General features: G+C 50.6%; 1 protein-coding gene across 1 annotated transcript in view; it reads right to left on the bottom strand.

Moving 5' to 3' along the window:
- Positions 1-19,282, bottom strand: part of ARK2C (arkadia (RNF111) C-terminal like ring finger ubiquitin ligase 2C) — a 109,584-nt gene that overhangs the window by 10,514 nt on the left and 79,788 nt on the right. The window contains exons 2-3 of the mRNA XM_024132337.2: positions 4,261-4,576; positions 2,497-2,607 (exon numbers count right to left, since the gene is read on the bottom strand). Coding sequence (XP_023988105.1) covers positions 2,497-2,607; positions 4,261-4,576 — 427 coding nt within the window. The remainder of the gene's footprint in view (positions 1-2,496; positions 2,608-4,260; positions 4,577-19,282) is intronic.

Raw genomic sequence — 19,282 nt, 5'->3', positions numbered from 1 at the left:
TGTGCTCCGCAGCGGGAGAGGCCACAACAGTGAGAGGCCCGCGTACCGCAAAAAAAATCCCTTCCCAAACCCAGGATCCTCGAACAGGGCTCCTTTGCTGAGGCCGAGCTGCTTGCAGGGGAAGGACGGTAGGAAGCCCTCACCCCTGCCCCCCCTCTCCCAGGTGCCCAGGCAGGGCTAGGGCTGCGTGGTCGCGTGGGCTGCCGTCTGCACTGGGGTCAGAGTCAGAACCGTGAACCCAGGACTGAGTCAGAGGAGCACGATGAGGACGGAGACACTGGAGCAGGGCTCAAGGTCAGGGTCAAGTTATCGGGCCCAGGCCAGAAAGGGGGGATGGGGGGGATTTATCCCCCAAGGCCTGCTGCTCCCACACACTCCCAGGCCAGGATGCTCAGTGAGAGCAGCTGCTTGGGTAGGGCTAGAATCTCCTAAAGTAAGCAGGGGAGGGCCAGGCAGCCTCAGGCCTGGGGCTGGATGAGAGCTATTGGGGCATGCCAATTCCTGGAATGACTAGGGCAGAAGTCGGTGGTTTCTGCTGATTCTCTAAAGGAAAGGAGGGGTGCGCAGACACACTCCCCACCTCCTCCCTCCCAGGGATCCTTGCAGAGGGCGAGCACAGCCCCTCCTATAATGTATTTCCTGTCATCTAATTTCCAGACCTCACATCTCCTGGCAGAAGAGGCCTCCCTGGAAAAGAGGGGTGGGATGAAAAGCCCCTTGTCACCACTTGGCTGACCCTTGCTGGAGCAGAGCTAATTACAGGGAGGAGAACGGGCCTCCTACTTGGGAAGTGGGGACAGGACAGGCAGAAAGGGCCCCAGGTGGACCCGGGCAGGACTCAGCCCAGGGGCCTCCCAGCATCCCCTGCTGGGGTACAGGCCAGCCTCTCAGGGCCCCAGCCTCTCTGTTTCTGCAGGCAAGCAGGGGTCAGGAATGCAGAGCGACAGAAATGAGTGAGGAACACAGGAGATTTGGCCAAATAAAGCAAGCCGGCGGCCTAACCCGCACCGCTCCTCCGGCATCTTAGCAGCACCCGCCTCACCGCGTCTCCCATCCCCTCCCACCTGCCACGCTGGACCTTGTTCAGATCCCTCAGCCGTACACAAGGACCCCAGGTGCTCTGTGTGCTGAAGAGAATTAAACTGGATTGACTTGCCTGCTGAGGGACAGAATTTCATCCAAACAACAATTAAATCTTCCTAATTTGAATCTGCTAATTAGAAAAAGGCTGGGCTGAAGCTGGCCGCGGTGCAATCTATGTTTTAAGAGAGAGTTAAATCTAACAGAGAAAACCTGAGAACTACCAAAGGCTGGAGACACGGAACCTGTTAAAGCAACCATTTCCTGCACCTAGAAGCACTTTAGCGTCCAGTCAACCAGAACTACCCTTTTGAACCATTCCTGGGTGTCCGGTCCTAGGCTGCTTCCAAAGCAACCCTTGCCCACACCAGTTTGCTTGACTAAATGGCTGAGTAATGACACTAATGCACGTCTGTTTTTTAAATAGCCCATCCCTTTCTGTTGAGGTTTTTTGTTTGTTTTTACATTCTTTAAAACACACACACACAAACACACACACTTTTTTACCTCAAAGTTGCAAAAAATTCCTGGATACTCTTCACTCAGATTCCCCAAGTGTTAAAATTTTACTACCTTACTGCATTTCTATTTCCTTCTCTCTCTCCATGTATACATCCATACATACAAACACACACACAGAGTTCTCTGTGGATTTTTTTGCCTAAACTACTTAAAAATAAGTTGCAGGCATGATGCTCTTTATCTCTAAATACTTCAGTGAACTACACATCTTTTTCAAGTGTTCCGGTGTTTAGATCCAGCCCTCGTTTAGGTCAGCCCTCCCCTGAGCTAGAACCTGCAAGTAGGGTGGGACCAAGTATCCAAAACAAAGCAATACTGCATCCCAGGGCAACAAATTCCTCTGCCCTGAGTGCAGGAGACTGTGGGAAGACTTCACAGGGGCCCGCTGCCTACAAAGATACCACAACCAAGCCCTCAACCTCTCCCCAGCCAATCTCCCCAGTCCTTGCCTCCAACCCAGCTGGCTCTATCTCCATGAGCCTGCTTTGTCTGGCTGGCATGCCCTGACACTTCTCTCTGGACTCCTCAAGGCCCACCCCCTCCAGGAAGCCTTCCCTGACCATGCTAGCTCCTGAGATTCTCCTTTCCGCCCCCCTCCCAGGGACCACTGGTTCACAGCACTCCCTGAGCTTGGGAAATGCTTTGCATGCCTGTCCCCGCCTCGCCTGCAGTACCATGAGCACTGAGCCCAAGGCTGGGCACATGACGGCACCTAGCCACATCTGAGCTCATTGCTGGAACCAGGACCTTGGGGGGACATCTGGCCCTGAGGGTGGACAGGGCAAAAGCTGGGGCTTGAAGACTAGGGCTCCGGCATCATTGAAGTGAAGGAAACAGGAACTCCGTGGATCAGACAAGACCCTCCTCCCTCCCTCCCCCAGGGACCCCACTCACCAGTCAGTGCCCTCAGCCAAATACCTGGGCTGAGGGGTCTGTAGTTGGTGGCCGAAGTCGAAGCTGGGGTGGAGGCGGTGAGGGTGGACAGACACTCGCTCCTGACTCCGCCTGCACCGGAAGGGAAGGAGGAATCCAGGGGTCAGGGCTGCCCAGGGCCAGCCCAGCTCCCAGGAGTGCTCAGCAGCCCCAGCCCACAGCCTACGTATGGAGCAGTGGCCTTCAGCCCTCTTCCCCAACTCCAAGGAAGCTTCCTGGGCAGCAGCCAATAACTCAGAAATTCCCGCTGTCTCTGGGCCACCCACTCTACTGAGCCTCTCCCTGGGTGTGACTACTGCAGGTCAGCTGTCTCACCCGCTCTCTCTAGCTTCTCTGCTCCTTCTCCTACTTCTCCCCTCTGTCCTTGGTGGGATGTATTCAGGACACACAGACCGGCCTCCTGTAGGCTCTTCCACCTCTGTGCACCCCCTCTGCTCCCACCATGCTCTTCTCCTCTCCCCCACCCTCTCCACACTCTTCCCAGCTTTCATGGCCCAGGGCAAAGCCACCTCCTCCAGGAAGGCCTCCCTGAACACTCCAGATCATGGTGACCTCTCCTTCCTCTGACCTCCTACAGCACTCACCTTCTGTCCCAGGGACCCCAACCTCTACAGATATGGACGCTTGGGGCCTTAAAGATCATCAAGTCCAGAGGTGCTCAAAGTGTGCTCCAAGCACACCTGGCAGTCCCTGAGACCCCTTCATGGGGTTTGCGAGGTCAAAATGATTTTCATAATAATGCTATCATGTTATTTGCTTTTTCACTCTCATTCTCTCACAAGTGAACAGTGGAATTTTCTAGAAACTACATGACATGTGCTTCTGCCACATTTGAGTGCAGAAGAAGACTTGAGAACACACCCATCTTCAATTAAGCCAGGCATGAAAAAGATTTGTAGATATGTATTTTTAAAAAGTCACTCTTTTCACTGATTTAGATGCAAAAAATACAGCTATTTTTTGAAAAACATATTATTGGTGTTAACATATAACTTTGTTATTGTTATTTTTAAATGAATTAATGAGTATTTTTAAATTTCTGTTTTAATTTCTAATAGGGTAAGTATCAATAGTCATAACCCACATAAACAGAAGCTTGCTGTAATCCTCAGTAACTTTTAAGAGTGTAAAAAGGGTCGTGAGACAAAAATGTTTGAGAACCACTTAACCTGTACAGCTCCTTCTCTTAACAATTGAGGCTCAGAGAGGTGAAGTGACTTGCCCAGGATCCCACAGCTACTTCAGCCCCATTTGATTAGTATTGTCTCATTTTCCTCTGCACTTATTTCATAGCTGGTCTCTCCAACCGGACGGTGGGCTCTCTGAGGGCAGGGCTGACCCAGCCCTGTCCTGAGGTATCCCTTAGGGACCTCCAATGTTAGAATCTGGTGACCATGAAGTTTGAGGGGACCTGAGGCGCCCCCTAGTCTAGTCTCCCACAGCGTTGAAAAGTCCACTGTGAGCAACCTAGCCCACCACTTACCCAGCTCCTGACCAGTTACCTGGGCGATATGACAGGGACACACATTAGCAACAGAGGGAACCCGTATCAGGTTAAGGCAGCGTTCACTGCCCGAAACAAATGCCTCTAAGTGGAGCAAAACCTGCCTCCTACACAGAGACTCATTTGGTGACTGACTGCTGGCCAAGCCTGGCAGGGTAGAAGCCAGGGGTCCAGCGCTGGGCCTTGCCCCCGCCCCGCCCCCACGCAGGCAGCACACACACCTGGGGTGCGAGAGGAGCCTGCGGTGCTGGGCTTCCAGGAGCTGCTGCTGCAGGAGGTATTGCTGGTGCAGGGCCTGAGGTAGGAAGGAGGGACCTGTGACGTCCTGGAACTGCAGGGTGGGCAGCGGTGTCAGCGACTGGTGCAGGGCGCCGCTGTGCTGGTGGGCCGGGGCCATGTGGGCGCTGAGGCCCGGCTGCGACTGCACCGGGTGGGCCAGGGGGAAGTCGGGAGTGAGCTGCTGCGGCTGCGGGGGGCCCAGATGGAAGTGGCGGCAGGAGGTAGCGTGAGGATGCTGAGACCTTTGAAAGGGGGCACCTGGAGAAGCAATGACAAAGACTCCATGAGGACCAGCCCTGCTCCCCTCTCCCACAGACCCCGTCTCCCCCTACCCCCCAACACCTGCAGCTGGTGAAACTCAAGACCTTCATTAGAACACAACAGTGTCATCACTTTTGCATACAAATGATCATCGGTGCTCCCTAGTAAAGGCTCTGTGCAGTATGTGTTGGCGGAGGGGAGTATTTTGTTTAATAAATAGATAAGCATCCTCTTTTAAATTAACACACTTGTTAAAGGAATTTTAAGGTCCCCGGAGGCAGTTTGGCTTTCTTGAATTTCTCCCATGCGACCTTATTGACCCTACTACCTTTGTAAATAGATGCCTAGAGAAAATTTAGTCCAGCCTAGTCAAGCTCTAAACTTTACTGAAGACTTGGCTAGCCAGGACCCAGCCGACAGGGAGCCCAAATTTCCAAAGAGAAAACAACCAGAAGTTGTTTTCCATGCAATTTTAAGAAAAATAAAAAAACTAATCCCACAAAATTTTTAAGTAATAAGGAAATAATTTGTTATAATATTATAATTTATTTAAAAGCAAAGATTTCCAGCAATAAGCTGGGCTCACGCTGCATTTAATCTAGTCTCCACTACCTTCTAAATAACATTGACCTTGATGATGACAAAGCCTTACAAATTTTCCATAAGCAAAGATCCAGCTCTCAGCGCTGGAGTCCTTTAGTAAGGAAGGAAGTGGACTTGGCACCTCAGGAAGCTTTACAGAGGCTTCCTGCTAAACGTGGCAGGTTCAACATATATCTGCTCTTTCCCAAACCCCACTGAAATGAGAGCAAAGGCATAAAGAGAAAATAAACAGACAAGGACAGAGAGAACAGGAGAGGTGACATCAGCAGGCAACAAATGTCAACAGATTTTTGGAAGGTGGAAAGCAAACGGAGCAATTAGCAGAGCTGAGGAATTGGAAACCAAGCACCTAATGAAGGCGCAGTCAACGAGAAGCGGACAGATCTTGCCACACGTGCTGGAAGGGTCAGGACGACTCCTGTGGTGGCAGGAGAGATGGCGGCGCTGAGAACAGGGAGGCTGGTGGCCAGTCTGTATGAGGAGCAATTCTGCCCAGGGCATCTCCCCTCTCCCATGCAGGGCAGTGACTGCCGCTCCCTTGCCCTGGCATTTTGCAGGGAAACTGAGCCAGAAAGGCTCCAGTAGAGAAGGACAGGGGTGCAGCACCGTGCTCAAACGGAGGGGGTTAAGCGAAAGTCTTATACATGGAACTTTGGAAACCCCTGCTCCCTTCTGCCACTTGGTTCAGAGGGTGCTGCCACTCAGGTGTCCCTCCCCTGCACACCCCACAGCCCCAGGTTGGAAACTGGCCCCAGAAATAGCTCTACAGTTCCTTCTGGTTGGGAGTACCCCGTGAAATGCTTGAGTCCCCAACTGGCGACTCCATAATAAAGCCCATAAGTTGAAAGGTTCATAGCCATACACACACACACAGATTCTGGAAGTTATTAGTGACCTACTCTTCAATATGAACAGACAGCCGAGGATGACCAGTCTCCTGAGGAAGATTACAAAGTGAAAAGAGAGAAAGAATATACTAAATTTAAAAAAAAAAAAAAAAAAAGGAAAATAAACTCAGAGGAACAGAAGTAATGCAAGGATCCCAAAAAAATAAACTTCAAAACACTTTAATTAATATCCTCAGAAAAATGATGTCGGGTCCATGAGACAACAAGCTCCTTTCAAAGGAGCGATGAAAAAACAAGAGAGCTCTTGGAAATTAAACATATGAGAGGTGAAATCTGAAATTCAGCAGAAGGGTTGGAAGATAACGCTGGGGAGATTTCCCAGGAAGCAGAACAAGAAAATAAGGAGTTGAAGAAAAAGATGCCAACGTTGAAGGATGCAGTCAGAAGATACCACAGTTTTCTAGTAAGAGAGAAAGAATGGAAAAAATTATGGAAAAAAATTATTTAAAGTATTTCCCAGAACTGACGGTCAGTTCTAGATAGAAAAGGCCCTCTGAGTGCCCAGCAAAATGGGGGGAGGGAGGAGAAGAACCACACACCAAGGCATCTCCCTGGGAAATGTCCAAGCAGTGGGGCAGAGAGATGATTCTGACACCTTCCAGAGAGAAAGCAAACTGGTCCCATTCGAAGAGTCTGGAAGCAGGATAGCACCAGATTTTTCAAGAGCAACATTGGAAGCTTGAAAACAGTAGAGCAACTGCTTTCAAGGTGCCAAAGGGGTGTCAGGGGAAGATTTTCAATCTAGAATTCTGTGCCCAGCCAAACTATTAATCAGGCATGAGAGTAGAATAAGGCCATTTTCAACCATGGAGGGTCTCAAAAAAAATTAATATTCTCACACCCTTTCTCAAAGAACTACTGATGCAAACCAAAGGAAAGGAGCAGAGAAATAGGAGGTGACACCTGGAAGAGGGGGCTTTCCCAAGCACATGGCTGTACAGGGCCTCCAGCAATCATTTTAAGGTGGGGAGGAGGGAGGGCGCTCTGAGGGGTAGCTGGGGGGTGGATCAAAAATGTAACATTACCATCAGATTTGGCCACATGAAAATAGTATTTGAGGGAATTTTCCAATTTTGTAGAGCATTTGGTAAGAATTTGTAAAAATGTCACAGAAAGCAGGCAATTATTACCTCTAGGAAGAGAAAAAATTGTTCAGAAAGTGTAATTATTACATACTACTTGGTTCAGCAGTGAACAATATTTATATATTAATAATACAAGCACTAATAAACTATTTTAGAACAGAAAAGGACATTTCTTCCATAATAAGAAAATAGACAATGTCAAAATTGAAAAATCAAGAAAGAGCAGTAAAAGAATTTATTTAGAAATTTACTCAGTAATTTGTGTATTTCAGGAAGTAAATACTGGAAGAAGAGTTCGAAATGTTGAGCTTCTAGTGGTGGGACTAGGGTGGGGAGGGCAAGAGGCAGACAATTGCTGTTTTACTAAATGTGTCTTATATTGGAGCTATCTGAGTTTGTAAATGACAGGCAGGCCATTGATAGATTTTTTTTTTTAAATCTTTTAAAAATAAATATTTGCAAAACAAAGTGGAAATAAAATGCATTTCTGGCTCACTGCAAGTGAGCCAGAAAAGAATGATCTAGAACCTTAATTCCCGCAAGCATTGCAGATCAGTAGGGCCTCCTCTGCCTGGTGAATTCTGGCTTCCATGAGTCCAGGGGCTGTAACCTGAGCAAACAGGCTCTGGATTCCCCCTTCTCCGTCACCACCATCTATCATACCTTAAAAAAGGAGGAGAAGGTCCACATGACCAAAGGAAGGAGGGCAAGAAGGGAATGGAGAGCTGTCGAAAGCTAACAAAGTGAAAGACAGGCATGACTGCAGAAGAAGGGAATGGGGTTTAAAAAAAAAGGATATTGTAAAGACTCCAATCCAGCACTGTCTTTTAAATTACAATGTGAGCCACATATGTAATTGTAAATTTTCTAGTAGCCACCTTTAAAGAAGTGAAAAGAGACAGGTGAATTTAATTTTAATAGTATATATTATATAACTCAGTATATCCAAAATATTGTTTCAACATGTACTCAATATAAAAAAATTATTGAGATATTTTACATTGGGTTTTTTTTCATATTAAGTCATCAAAATCCAGTGTACATCTGGCACTTACAACACACCTTAGTTCGTATAGCCACTTGTGGTTAGTGGCTTCCGTGTTGGACAATGCAACTCCAAAAGAAAAAGACTAACTCCATACATAGAGCAAAGAATTTTAGCCAAGTTTGCTAACTGGTCTGCCTTCAGAGGGGGAGTCCCCACTGCTTACTGGTGAGACGCACACCCCTTAGCCTGATCCTCAAGCTCCATCCCCATGGTCCCCACCGCCCAAGCCCTCCCCGACATCAAATCTCCAGACACTCCACGCACATTCCCACCCCAGGGCCATTGCTCATGCTGGTCGCTGCCTTCCCTGTCTTTAAAGGTCATCTCTCAGCAACTCAAAAAATGCCTCCCCTGCCTGCCAGCCCCCAGGGACGCCTTCCTCCTCTGCACTCCTGTAGAAGGCCCTGTCACTACCACTCATTTGGCACCTGGCAGTAGCTACCTTGAGCTGTTTCTTCACACTCACCGCCCCCAGCTGGCTGAGCTTCCTGTCTTGCTGTTTCTGGATCCCCACGCACCTCCCTGGAGCTGGCACTCAGTAAATACCTGGTTGGCTGACTGCTGGAGGGACTGAGGGAGAAGCAGTGGCTCAAGGGGACTGATGCACTGGGGCTGGTTGAAGGCAAACTGATTTGAAATCGAGAGGGAAAGAGAGTGGCAAGTAGGCCCGGGTGAGCTCCAGGTTTTAAAGCTGCAGTGCACAGGGGCTGGGCAAGCAGAGCAAGCCAGCGTCCTCCCCCTCGGGGGCTGGTGAAGCCTCTCCCACCACCAGGAACAGCAACTGCCTCCCTCCCACAAGCCCCTCCTGCCAGGAGGGCGCCCACCCTGTGAGGGGGGCCCTTCCGGTTTCTATGGAGGCCCATTAGGGAGAGGACCGACCACCACCCTGGAGAGGTTTCCACTCTCCTGTAACCTGTGCCCTCCAACTGATGCACTGGGCAGTGAGAGCAGCTGCTCTGTCTCCTGGATGGGCAGCAAGAGAAAAGTGAACAAAAGTATCTATATGTCTCATAATATTTCAGGCAATTTCTACCTGCAGAAGTCCTTTGACTTCTGTTCTGGGACTCTGTGCCCCTCTCCCCTGTCATCTCCATCCCCAGAGGGTTCTCAGTCTCATCAGCTCTGCTCAGAAGGACATTAAAGGCCAGAGACATCCATTCTGGGGCCCCTGACTCACCCCAACCCTGTGTGCTGTAGGGTCTGTGAAAGTAGCAGCTGCTGTATTTGGTCTTTAAGACCAGAGGAGTGAAGTTCTTAGGGTAGACTAGTCGGGCCCATGACAAGCCAGTGACCAGTGACAGCTGAGTAACACAACCCAAAATGCCCCCATCAACAAACAACCTACAATTTTTCCCATTAGAGTTACTCCTTTGGGTTAAAAAAAATAATCTCCAGGTGTCCTTGAATATATTATCCATTTATCTTATTTCCCCAGGACTGAAATGCCATCAATTGGAGGATTCTTCATGAACTAAATAACATTTTTAGGGAGTGAGGAGAAAGTGGGGTTACATTTAAAAAAAAAAAACACCACATTAGGGGCTTCCCCGGTGGCGCAATGGTTGAGAGTCCGCCTGCCGATGCAGGGGAACCGGGTTCGCGCCCCGGTCTGGGAGGATCCCACATGCCGTGGAGCGGCTGGGCCCGTGAGCCATGGCCACTGAGCCTGCGCGTCCGGAGCCTGTGCTCCGCAACGGGAGAGGCCACAACACTGAGAGGCCCTTGTACGGCCAAAAAAAAAAAAACCACATTAAAGAAACACAGCACGTGTAAGACACAAATTAGTTTCAGAAATGTGTAGAAAAACATGTGCACCTTAGAATTCTGGAAACTGATGCTATAGGACCCCCCTGAGAGCTAGCTGGCAGCACCTTCAAGCAGGGGTGCTCCCCTGGGGCCTGAGCAAGGCAAGGCAGGGCTGGGGCAGGGGGAGGCCACTGTGCGGGGGCTTTCCTGATGGCCACCTGGCACACGCAGGCGCTCCACAAGAGCGGGTGGCTGATTCGTGCTTCACGGGCAGGGAGCCAAAGAGGTTGGCAGCTGGAGAGGGGGCGGAACAGCAGAAACCACACAGCCCCATGAGGAAGGGAAGGTAAAAGAGAAGCGGAGGACGTGGGGGCCAAAGGCTGTGGGCAAGGTGGGTGGAGATGACAGTGACAGAGGTCTCGAGTCTCTGGAAGGTTCATTGACACTCATCTGGTAAATGACGGAGCAGAGATTTGAACTGAGGTCTTTCCTGAAAGCCAATTGTCAATGGGAGGGAGGGGCAGAGCCAGGGAACTAGAAGGCTTGATAAAGTGAGGGGCCCTGCTGAGGAGGAGAGCAGGGCAGAAACAGAGCCTGGACACCCAGAGGACACGCTGGGCCGGTCCAGGTTTCCTGGGGACAATGGGGATGGAGACAAGGGTTCTCCAGAGCAGGCAGCATCCTGAGCTGGAGGAATATTCTAGCTGTATTCTAATCTACACCAACTTGGTCACCTCAAGGTAACGCGGCTTTCATCCTTCAGACTCCAGGGCTGAGAGGCACTGCCTTCAAACCCTCAGGTGAAGAGGGAAGGGGAAGAGCAGGCACTGCTGGGGGCAAGGACCAGGGGGGGCCCGCCTCCCACCCCAGTGCCCCGGGGTAACTGCCTCCTGCCAGCGGGGGCCTCAGGGACAAGGTTGCAGACCCACGGGCCAACCGGGCCGAACGTCCCCCACTCCTCCCAGGGATGCAGGACCCTGGGAGAGTAGGATGGGAATGAACCAAACCTTCCCGCCTCTCCAGGGAAGCGGGCAGGTCCCATCCTCCCCAGGCCAGTTCTCAGCCTTCAGATTCCCGCTGTTCTCAGGTCATTGACCCGCATCACTCTCCCTTAGAGGTGGGGGCAGAACAGGAGGGCGGGGCCCACAGCAGAGTCACAAGGGAGGGGAGGGCCAAAGAGAGTCCCTCCCAAAGGCCCCGGGATGGAGGGCAGCCAGCCAGCAGGGACAGGAGGCTGATACTTGTCTCTGCTGAGCACTTCCTTGAAGCTGGGCTGGAGTCAGAGTCTACTCCTCTCTGAAAAGCCAGCTCTCAAGCAGCAAAGAAAACCAGTTTTTTGAAAGCAGATTTCTGCCCACAGGAGGCCAGGGAGGAAGGCCTCTGCTACCAAAGAGGCTTTCAGAGCCAGGCAGAGTCACCCGGTGTAAGGGCTCCGTCTTAGAGGCCTGGGTGCCTCCCCTCGCTGTCAGACCAGGTGGGACACTGGACTTCTCTGGGCCTCAGTTTCCGAGACCGTGACCCACAATGATGCACCTGATACTACACACCTGCTAACATCTCTCCGCTGAAGGGGCCACAGGCATCCTCTGGCCTGGCCTCTCCTCTTGCTGGCGGGGAAGCCAAGTAAGAAGCCCAGGAGGACCTTGCGCACTGAGTGTTATGACTGCCCCCGGAGTCCCCCAGCAGGCCAGGCCAGACCCAGGTCTCCTGCCCCACCTCCTGCTGGGACAAGCCTGTGTGTTCTGTCCCATGTCCAGCACCGGAACTGAGCTCAAAGCAGGGAGAGGCAGAGTAGACCAGTGCTGAACTTCTAAATCCATCTTCCAGTGGCTGCCACATCATCCTAAAGCCGGTTCTGAGTGTTCCATCCCTTGCGAACGCCCCTCTGGCCTCTCTCTCTCTCACTGCCCTCTGTGACCTTTCCTCTCACCTCTCCTGGACCCCCAGGGGTCTTACCTGCCCCCTGGCCCCATACCCTACCTCCCAGGGCTGTGGCATTCTGTCCAACCTTGACCACCCAGGGCAGATGTTAACTCTGGGATGGAATCTCCCAGCGGATGAAACTCTTCTCTCCATCAGATTTGTGGCATTTGCCTATTATACTTGGCATTTTATTTCTGGACAAATTTTATCTCCAATAATCAGCTGTAAAGTGAGTGATTTCAGGACAAATACCATGCAGTAAATGTCCTTTGTTCTTAGAAAGATTAAGGAAACTTCCAAGAAGGGAGGGAGAGAGAATGCAAGAAAGTGAGAGAACGGAAGAGAGGAGGAAAGAGAAAGAGGCAGGGAGGAGCGAAGAAGAGAGGGAAGAAAGGATGAAGGAAGGAAAAAAGAGAAAAAAGACCTTCGTTATCTTAGAAAAGTTAAGTATTAGATTATTAGCTAGCAAGGAAATACAGTTCTTCATGGAATCATCGAATATTCAAGCTAAATGAGGCTGAGAGATCATACAGCCTTTGATCTACAGGATGAGAACCCCGAGGAGGCTGGAAAATGGGGGGGGGGTGGCTTGTCCGAGGGCTCTCAGGTGGTTTTGGCCGAGTTGGGACTGGAGTCCAGGCCTCCTGAGTTCCAGTGCAGTGTGCTCCACCCTGTGCTGCTGCATTTCAGAGTCCCCCTACCCAGCACCCAGCTCCTCACATGCCCACACCCATGCACACATGCTAGCCCAGAGAGGAACCCGCCCGCCCAGGCCCTGGTGGTCCCCCCTCCCCCATCCATGCCCATCCCCATCCCAAGCTCCCCCAGGAGGAAGCCTTCCCTTCCTAGTAACCATGGGATAACGAGGGACCAGCTGCTGGTGCCCATGGGGAAGCAGTCTGAATCTCTGCCGTGAGAGATGCTGGGAAATGGCAATGGTGGCTGACATCGCATAGGTTCAGCCCAGTCCACGTTGACCAGCAGCCCCAGGCCTCTTCCCTGGCCTAAGAAAATGCCAAGGACAAGCCCCAATTTTAATGGAGTAGACCAAGGTCTTTCCAGCCCATTGGGTGCTCCTGTCACAGGCAACTCCTGCAGGGTCCCTGGAAATCCTGTGAAAAGCTTTAGGTCCTACGATTCATAGGGTTTAACTGATAAAGAGGGATGGAGGAAAATTCTGGGGTCTTGGCACAAATTCTGGGCACCTTGGACAGGGATAAACTGGAGTCTGATGAGGAGACCAGGGTTGGGAGGGGACTTGAGCTGTCTAAGAGGAGGAAGAATCTGGGTGTGAACAGCCAAGAGGAGACTTGGGGTCAGGTAATGGCTGCAGGCAAAGGAATTAGCTCTTTCTGGTAGGTCTGGGTCAACATGAGGAAGACATTTCTTAGAATTCACTTTGTCCTCCAAAGTTCCTCATCACTGGTCGTGTCCGTGCAGAGGCTGGCTAGCTGCCAGCAGAGAAGTGTGAACACTGGACGGGGAGATGGCCTGGAGCACCTCCAGGGTCCCTTCTGTGCCCACCACGAGATGATGCAAATTCACTGCAACATCTACCCCCTGCCTGAGCATAGTTAGGCCAAACTGGTCTTTGAAAGCACAGAAAGGCTGCTCTGGGTGATGGGGAAAGGAGGAAGGAACATGGCAGCAAGCAGAGAGCACACCTGAGTGCTCAGGGCCCAAGCCTGCAGATGCAAGGAGGAGAAGCAACCCACAGGCAGGCGTCCAAAGACAGACTCCCTCTTCTACCCAGCATGGCCCCAGGAGCCTCCCCTTCCGTCTGCACTGATACAGCTCAGAACTTTGTTTCCTGCATATTCTGAGCCTCCCAGTGGCCCCCACCAACTTCTCCAGCTTGGGACACGTTCCAGTTTCATGTTGCTAGGTAATGCATCCTTTGTGAACCACTCAGCTGCAGGATGGTTGGAGAGGTGATACAGGAGAGATGGAGGAGGGGGCAAATTGTGGGATGTCTGAATGGCAGGACCAGGGCTGGTGTGTACCTCGTGAGCTAACTACTTGAGTGCGACCCAGAGAAATCAGAGATGAAGAATATGGAAAGTGGGTCATCTGCCCAGAACCCAGCTTCCTAGACTGTTCTTTCTGGCTTCCTTCCTTACTCCAGGTAAATCAAATTAACCTCTTTTGCTCCAGTTGATCACCCCAAAGAAGCCTATTCCCTGGCTCAGTTTCTTGGCTGCCAGAGGTCTGCTTTCCTCCCTCTGCATAGTTTGGTTCCCTGACCAACAGGAACAAACGGCCTAGAAAGAAAGTGATATGACCAGACGGATTCTTTACAGCCACTTTGTGAATGCTTCCCCAGGGCCAACCTTTGATCTCTAATGAAAAGCTCAGCTTCTTCCGTGGAACTGAATTCCTGGCTCTCAAAGCACTGTTGAGAGGGAACTTTCCATCCTAAGGCAGCCTACTTGCTCATGGGCATGAGACAAGTAAACAGCAAACTTCCAGCAAGCAGCAAAGGACCAGTTCTCCACTTGTGGTTGCAAACCAGGGATAAGGGAAGGGAGCCCAGGAGCAGGAGGTCAGCTAGAGACAGGATGCAATTGCAGAAGAGGAAAGCGCCTGTAGGTAATGGGACAGTCTTCTGGGCATCGTGCATCCCAGAAGATCCTTTTTTCTACCTAATGCCAAGGAGCTCTATGAAAACATTCCCACTATAGTCATAAAAGGGAATTTTGAAGAGGGTATCTATGATCAGAAGACCTCACCCCATGAGGGCAGGACCTGGCTCTATCTCATGCACCTGTATTCCTAGTGCTTGGCACAGATCTTAATACGTAGTAAGAACTCATGGAAGGAAGGAAGGAAGGAAGGAAGGAAGGAAGGAAGGAAGGAGGGAAGGAAGGAAGGGGGGAGGGAGGGAAGGAGGGAAATGAACTGTTGAACATGTAGGAAGTAGCATCTTGCTAAAAGCCTTGGGAGTGTGCAGAACAGCTGCCTCCCAGCATTTCAGCACTGGAGGAAGGAAGGAAGGAAGGAGGGAAGGAAGGAAGGGGGGAGGGAGGGAGGGAAGGAGGGAAATGAACTGTTGAACATGTAGGAAGTAGCATCTTGCTAAAAGCCTTGGGAGTGTGCAGAACAGCTGCCTCCCAGCATTTCAGCACTGGGGGGTTTCATGGTAGCAGAGGAACAGACGTGACTCAAGGAGGTAAAGTGTAACGTAGAAAGGCTGATGTGGGAGACGCTGCAGACAGAAAGACTGGGAATTCTTTCAACGAGTCTAGGGATCTAATTGCAAATCCAACGTGGACTGGGGTGGCCCAGCACACCGGGTGGTCAGTGTGGATTACAACCAACGAACCCAGAAGAAGTGCTTTCAAACCCAGAACAGAAAGCCTCCTGCCAGTCCTGGCCAAGGAAGGAGGGGTCTGCACTGTTGACGGCACTGGTTAGCTTTCTTGTAAACCATATGTAGTTCGTCCTAGGTCATGAGTTTAGATAATCTTCTAATACTCTTGATAACGACTCAAGTAAATTAAAAAAAAAAAAAAAACCCAAGCCTCAACAACTTTCAAGAAGTGTCAGGGCGGCTCCCTGGGCCCATCTCACATTAGCTTTGCCTGGTATCCAGAATAATCAGACCAAGTTCAGAAAGCCACTTCGACTAGGACTCTATTGAGATTTGCAGCACACAGGTTACACCCACACAAAGGCCCAGCCCTAGGAATATTGTGGGCAAGACTGAGGGTAACATCATTCCTCGGCCTCCCGTTTCCCCAGGGAGAGTTCTGTTCCTTCTGACTCCGTGTTCTCCTATGCCTCCTCCGCCCTGCTGCCGGCCTGGCTCTCAGGGCCCGCTCACTGTGATGGGCAATGACAGACGTGCCACGACGGCTTTCCCCAGGAGCAGTTATGTTTTAGCAAGGTCACATCATGAAGTCCTAATGGTGGGATTTCAGATGGCAGCCAGTGAGTCTAGGCACAGGGTGTGGGGAGCTCCCGGCCTCCCCATGCCCTGAAATTAAATTCCGCCAGCGGGTGGGGTGTACCTGCCTTCAGAGGGAGCCAGAGGCAATTAAATTAGATTCCCAACTGTTACTGCCCATGGACACCTCGGTCTGGCACCCTGGGATGCGGTGTGTGTGTGTGTGTGTGACAGAGAGAGAGAGGGGGAGGATGTGAGGGAGGATGTTGGTTGAAATATATGAGAGAGGAGAAAGGAAGGCAGGAGAGTGGCTGTAGGAGAGAACAGGAAGGGGGACATCTGAAGGGAGAGAGGGAAGAGAGAGAAGCGCGGGAGGGAGACGATGGCTGGAAAAGACTGTGCTGTCACCATCTCAGAACTAGCAGGCCCCAGATGCCCAAAACAGCAAAGGCCCCTCTCGGGTCACCTCAGGGGACTCTGCTGGCCCTGGCTTGGCCTGTGATGGCCTCTGCTTCCACCAGCATGACCGCCCCCCACCCCAGGCAGGCCATGTCTGGCTGTGCCCATGTCCACTCGGCTCATTGCCTGGTGTCCTGCGTAGGTATCACCCCAGGCCAATGTCCCTTTGGCCAGGTCCCCCCAGTTGAACCAAGAGTCCCCACAGGCCAAGACTGTGCCTCAGGAGAGCAGCTGAGGCACTTCACTTCCTAGCTCTTCACTGAGCTTTCTGATATGCAAAATGAGTGCATAGTGGCTCACCTGGCCACCTGACAGGGTGACTATAAGATGCCAGCCTTACAGAAGACAAGCGCTTCTCACCCTCCACCGGGCTGGCTGCAGAGAACAGGCTCAGGGAAGATCTACTTCTTCCAAGTCCCCCCTCTCCCCATCAAGCCCCAAGAACAGTCTGCAATGAAATGGCAGGCAGAGGACAGTGGCCAGGGCACCCAGCAACCAACCACCACCCAAGACCTCCCTATCAACGGAAGCACCCTGGCTGGCCTCCCGCTCCTGGGGTGAACTTAGGACACGAGAGATAGTCATGGGCCAGTGATAACATTCCCACTGGAGGCAAAAATTCTCCAGGAGGGAGTCATTGCTTTGGATTAAGCATTACTCTCTCTCACTCCTGCTTTTAAGATACAAATGTCCCCAAGAGGGTAGCACATTAAGTCCTTAATGTTGGGTGTGGATGAACTTGCAAGGCTTTCTCTCTGTCCAGAAAGAATGGAAAAATCATGGAGATGGCTGAGTAAGGTGGCAAGGCTGGGAGAGAAAGACTGACTTTATCTCCTTCACAGCTCTGCCCCTGCGGCCCTAAGGATGAAGCCAGCCAGACAACAGGTCTCCTCTGGGTCTAATGCTGTCTGGCCACATGCATTTGATTGGCCAATTGCATTTGACTTTAAACTTGACTTATCCACTCACCAAATATTTACTGCATGCCTATTACTTTCCAGGCACTGTTCTAATGCTGGGATTAGCCATGAATAACAGTCAAAAACGTGTGCCCTCATGGGACTGTGATCTAGTCCTGCACTGCCCTGTGTGGTCACCGTGTGAAATGTGGCTAGTCCAAATTGACAAAGGCTGTCAGTGTAAAATAAGCACCAGACTTCAAAGGTTTAGTACCAACAAAAAAATGTAAAAAATACTAAAAACTTTGCAAATTACTTATATGTTGAAATGATAAGTTTGGGATATATTGAATTAAATAATGTATATGATTAAAATAAATTCCATACTTTTAAAAATGTAACTGTTAGAAAATTTTAAGTTTTATATTTCTTACATTGTATTTCCATTGGACAGTGTTGGTCTAGACAGTAAGTAGTTATATAAGAAAATATGTCATTTATTGATGATGATAAGAGCTAAGGAGGAAACCAACAGGGAAGGAGGATGAGAAGGCAGGGGGTTAATTTTTAGATAGGATGGCCAGATGAGCCTTCACTGAGAAGGTGACTTTTCCATAAAGAGCTGAAGGAGCATGAAGATATCAGGAGAAGAGTTTTCCAGGCAGACAGAACTGCAAGTGCAAAGGCCCTGTGGTGAGAGTGTGCCTGGCATTTTGAGGAACATCAGGAGGCCAGTGTGGTTGAAGCAGAGTGAGATAGGGGAGAGTGGTAGGAGTTTAGGTGAGATAAATATTGGGAGCTCAGTAAATATTGAGATCATGCAGGACCTCACTGGCCATTATAGGATGTTGGCTTTTACTCTGAGTGAGATTAGAAGCCAAAGGAGGGTGTCTGAGCAGCGAAGTGAAAAAAATTGACTCCCTCTGGCCACCGTATTGAGAACAGGCTACAGGGACAAAAGGGCAGAAGCAGAGACCAAGAAAGAAATGATTGTTCCTTGGACAAGGGTTGGAATGGGGCAGAGAGATAAAGAGGCAGTCAAATCCAAAACATATGTCAAGGGTAGAGGTGACCAGATTTGGATGGACTGGACATGGAACATGAGAGACAGAGGACAAGGACTCCAGATCTTTTGTCCTGAGCAACTAGAAGGATGGTGTGTTAACAGTTTGCAAAAGCGGCCCCAATCCTTCCCTCCTGGTATGCACACCCCTCGCAAGGTGACTTTGTAGCCCCTCCCGCCAACAGGCGGAATCTATTTCCCCACCTCTTGAATCTGGGCTTCACCATATGACTGGACTGATTTTGACCGATGTAGTGGAAGTGGCATCATGCAAGTTCTGAACCTGGGCCTCAAAAGACCTTGCCGTTTCCACTCTCCTTCAGACTCCCGTATGACCAAGCCCAGGCTAACCCACTGGAGGATGAGCGACCATGTGAAGCAGAGATAAGTTCCCAGCTGAGGCCATCTCAGAGCAGTCTGTCCCAGCTGATCGTAAAAATATAAGTGAACCCTATAAGACCAAAAGCACTCCCAGCTGAGCCCAACCCAAATTATCAACCCACTAAATTGTGAGCTGAATAGATGGTTGTTGTCTTAAAGCCAAGCTTTGGAATGGTTATCATGCAGAAAAAATGCAAACTTGATACAGATGCTGTTGCCATTTATTGAGGTGGAGACTCAATTGTTTTATTATGCTGTGATTGTTTTGAATGTGAGTCTGGATGCTTACAGAGCAAAAGCCTTGCCTTCTCTCCCTGCAACACTCAGAGCGCCCTCAGGAAAGGGCTAGATGGAATCTGGGTGCTCAGTGCACACTTGGTGAATGGATGGATCGATCAATGGATGGATGGATGGATTCATTCGATAGATGACTTACTAATCGGCTCCCTAAGCACCAGCCAGGTCCCCGATTTACCCTTCTCCTGACAAAGCCAGAAGAGCTTTAAATGCCTCTCCTCCTCCCCGCCACCCGCCTTCTACTCTGCCCAGAGTTTGCAGTTGAACCTCGATTTCCTAGAGCTTTCATCAGCGATAGCAACAGAGAATTGAAACCCACACATCCGTGCGTTTCCTTGAGAAGGTGAAGCATTGATTTCTAGCCTGTTTTGACCTCCCACACCCGGCCTTTTCCCAGATGTGCTA

Source organism: Physeter macrocephalus, chromosome 19, assembly GCF_002837175.3.
Source record: "Physeter macrocephalus isolate SW-GA chromosome 19, ASM283717v5, whole genome shotgun sequence".
Taxonomy (NCBI): domain Eukaryota; kingdom Metazoa; phylum Chordata; class Mammalia; order Artiodactyla; family Physeteridae; genus Physeter; species Physeter macrocephalus.
Note: the sequence above shows the minus strand (reverse complement) of the source record. Positions and strands in the feature narration are given on the sequence as shown.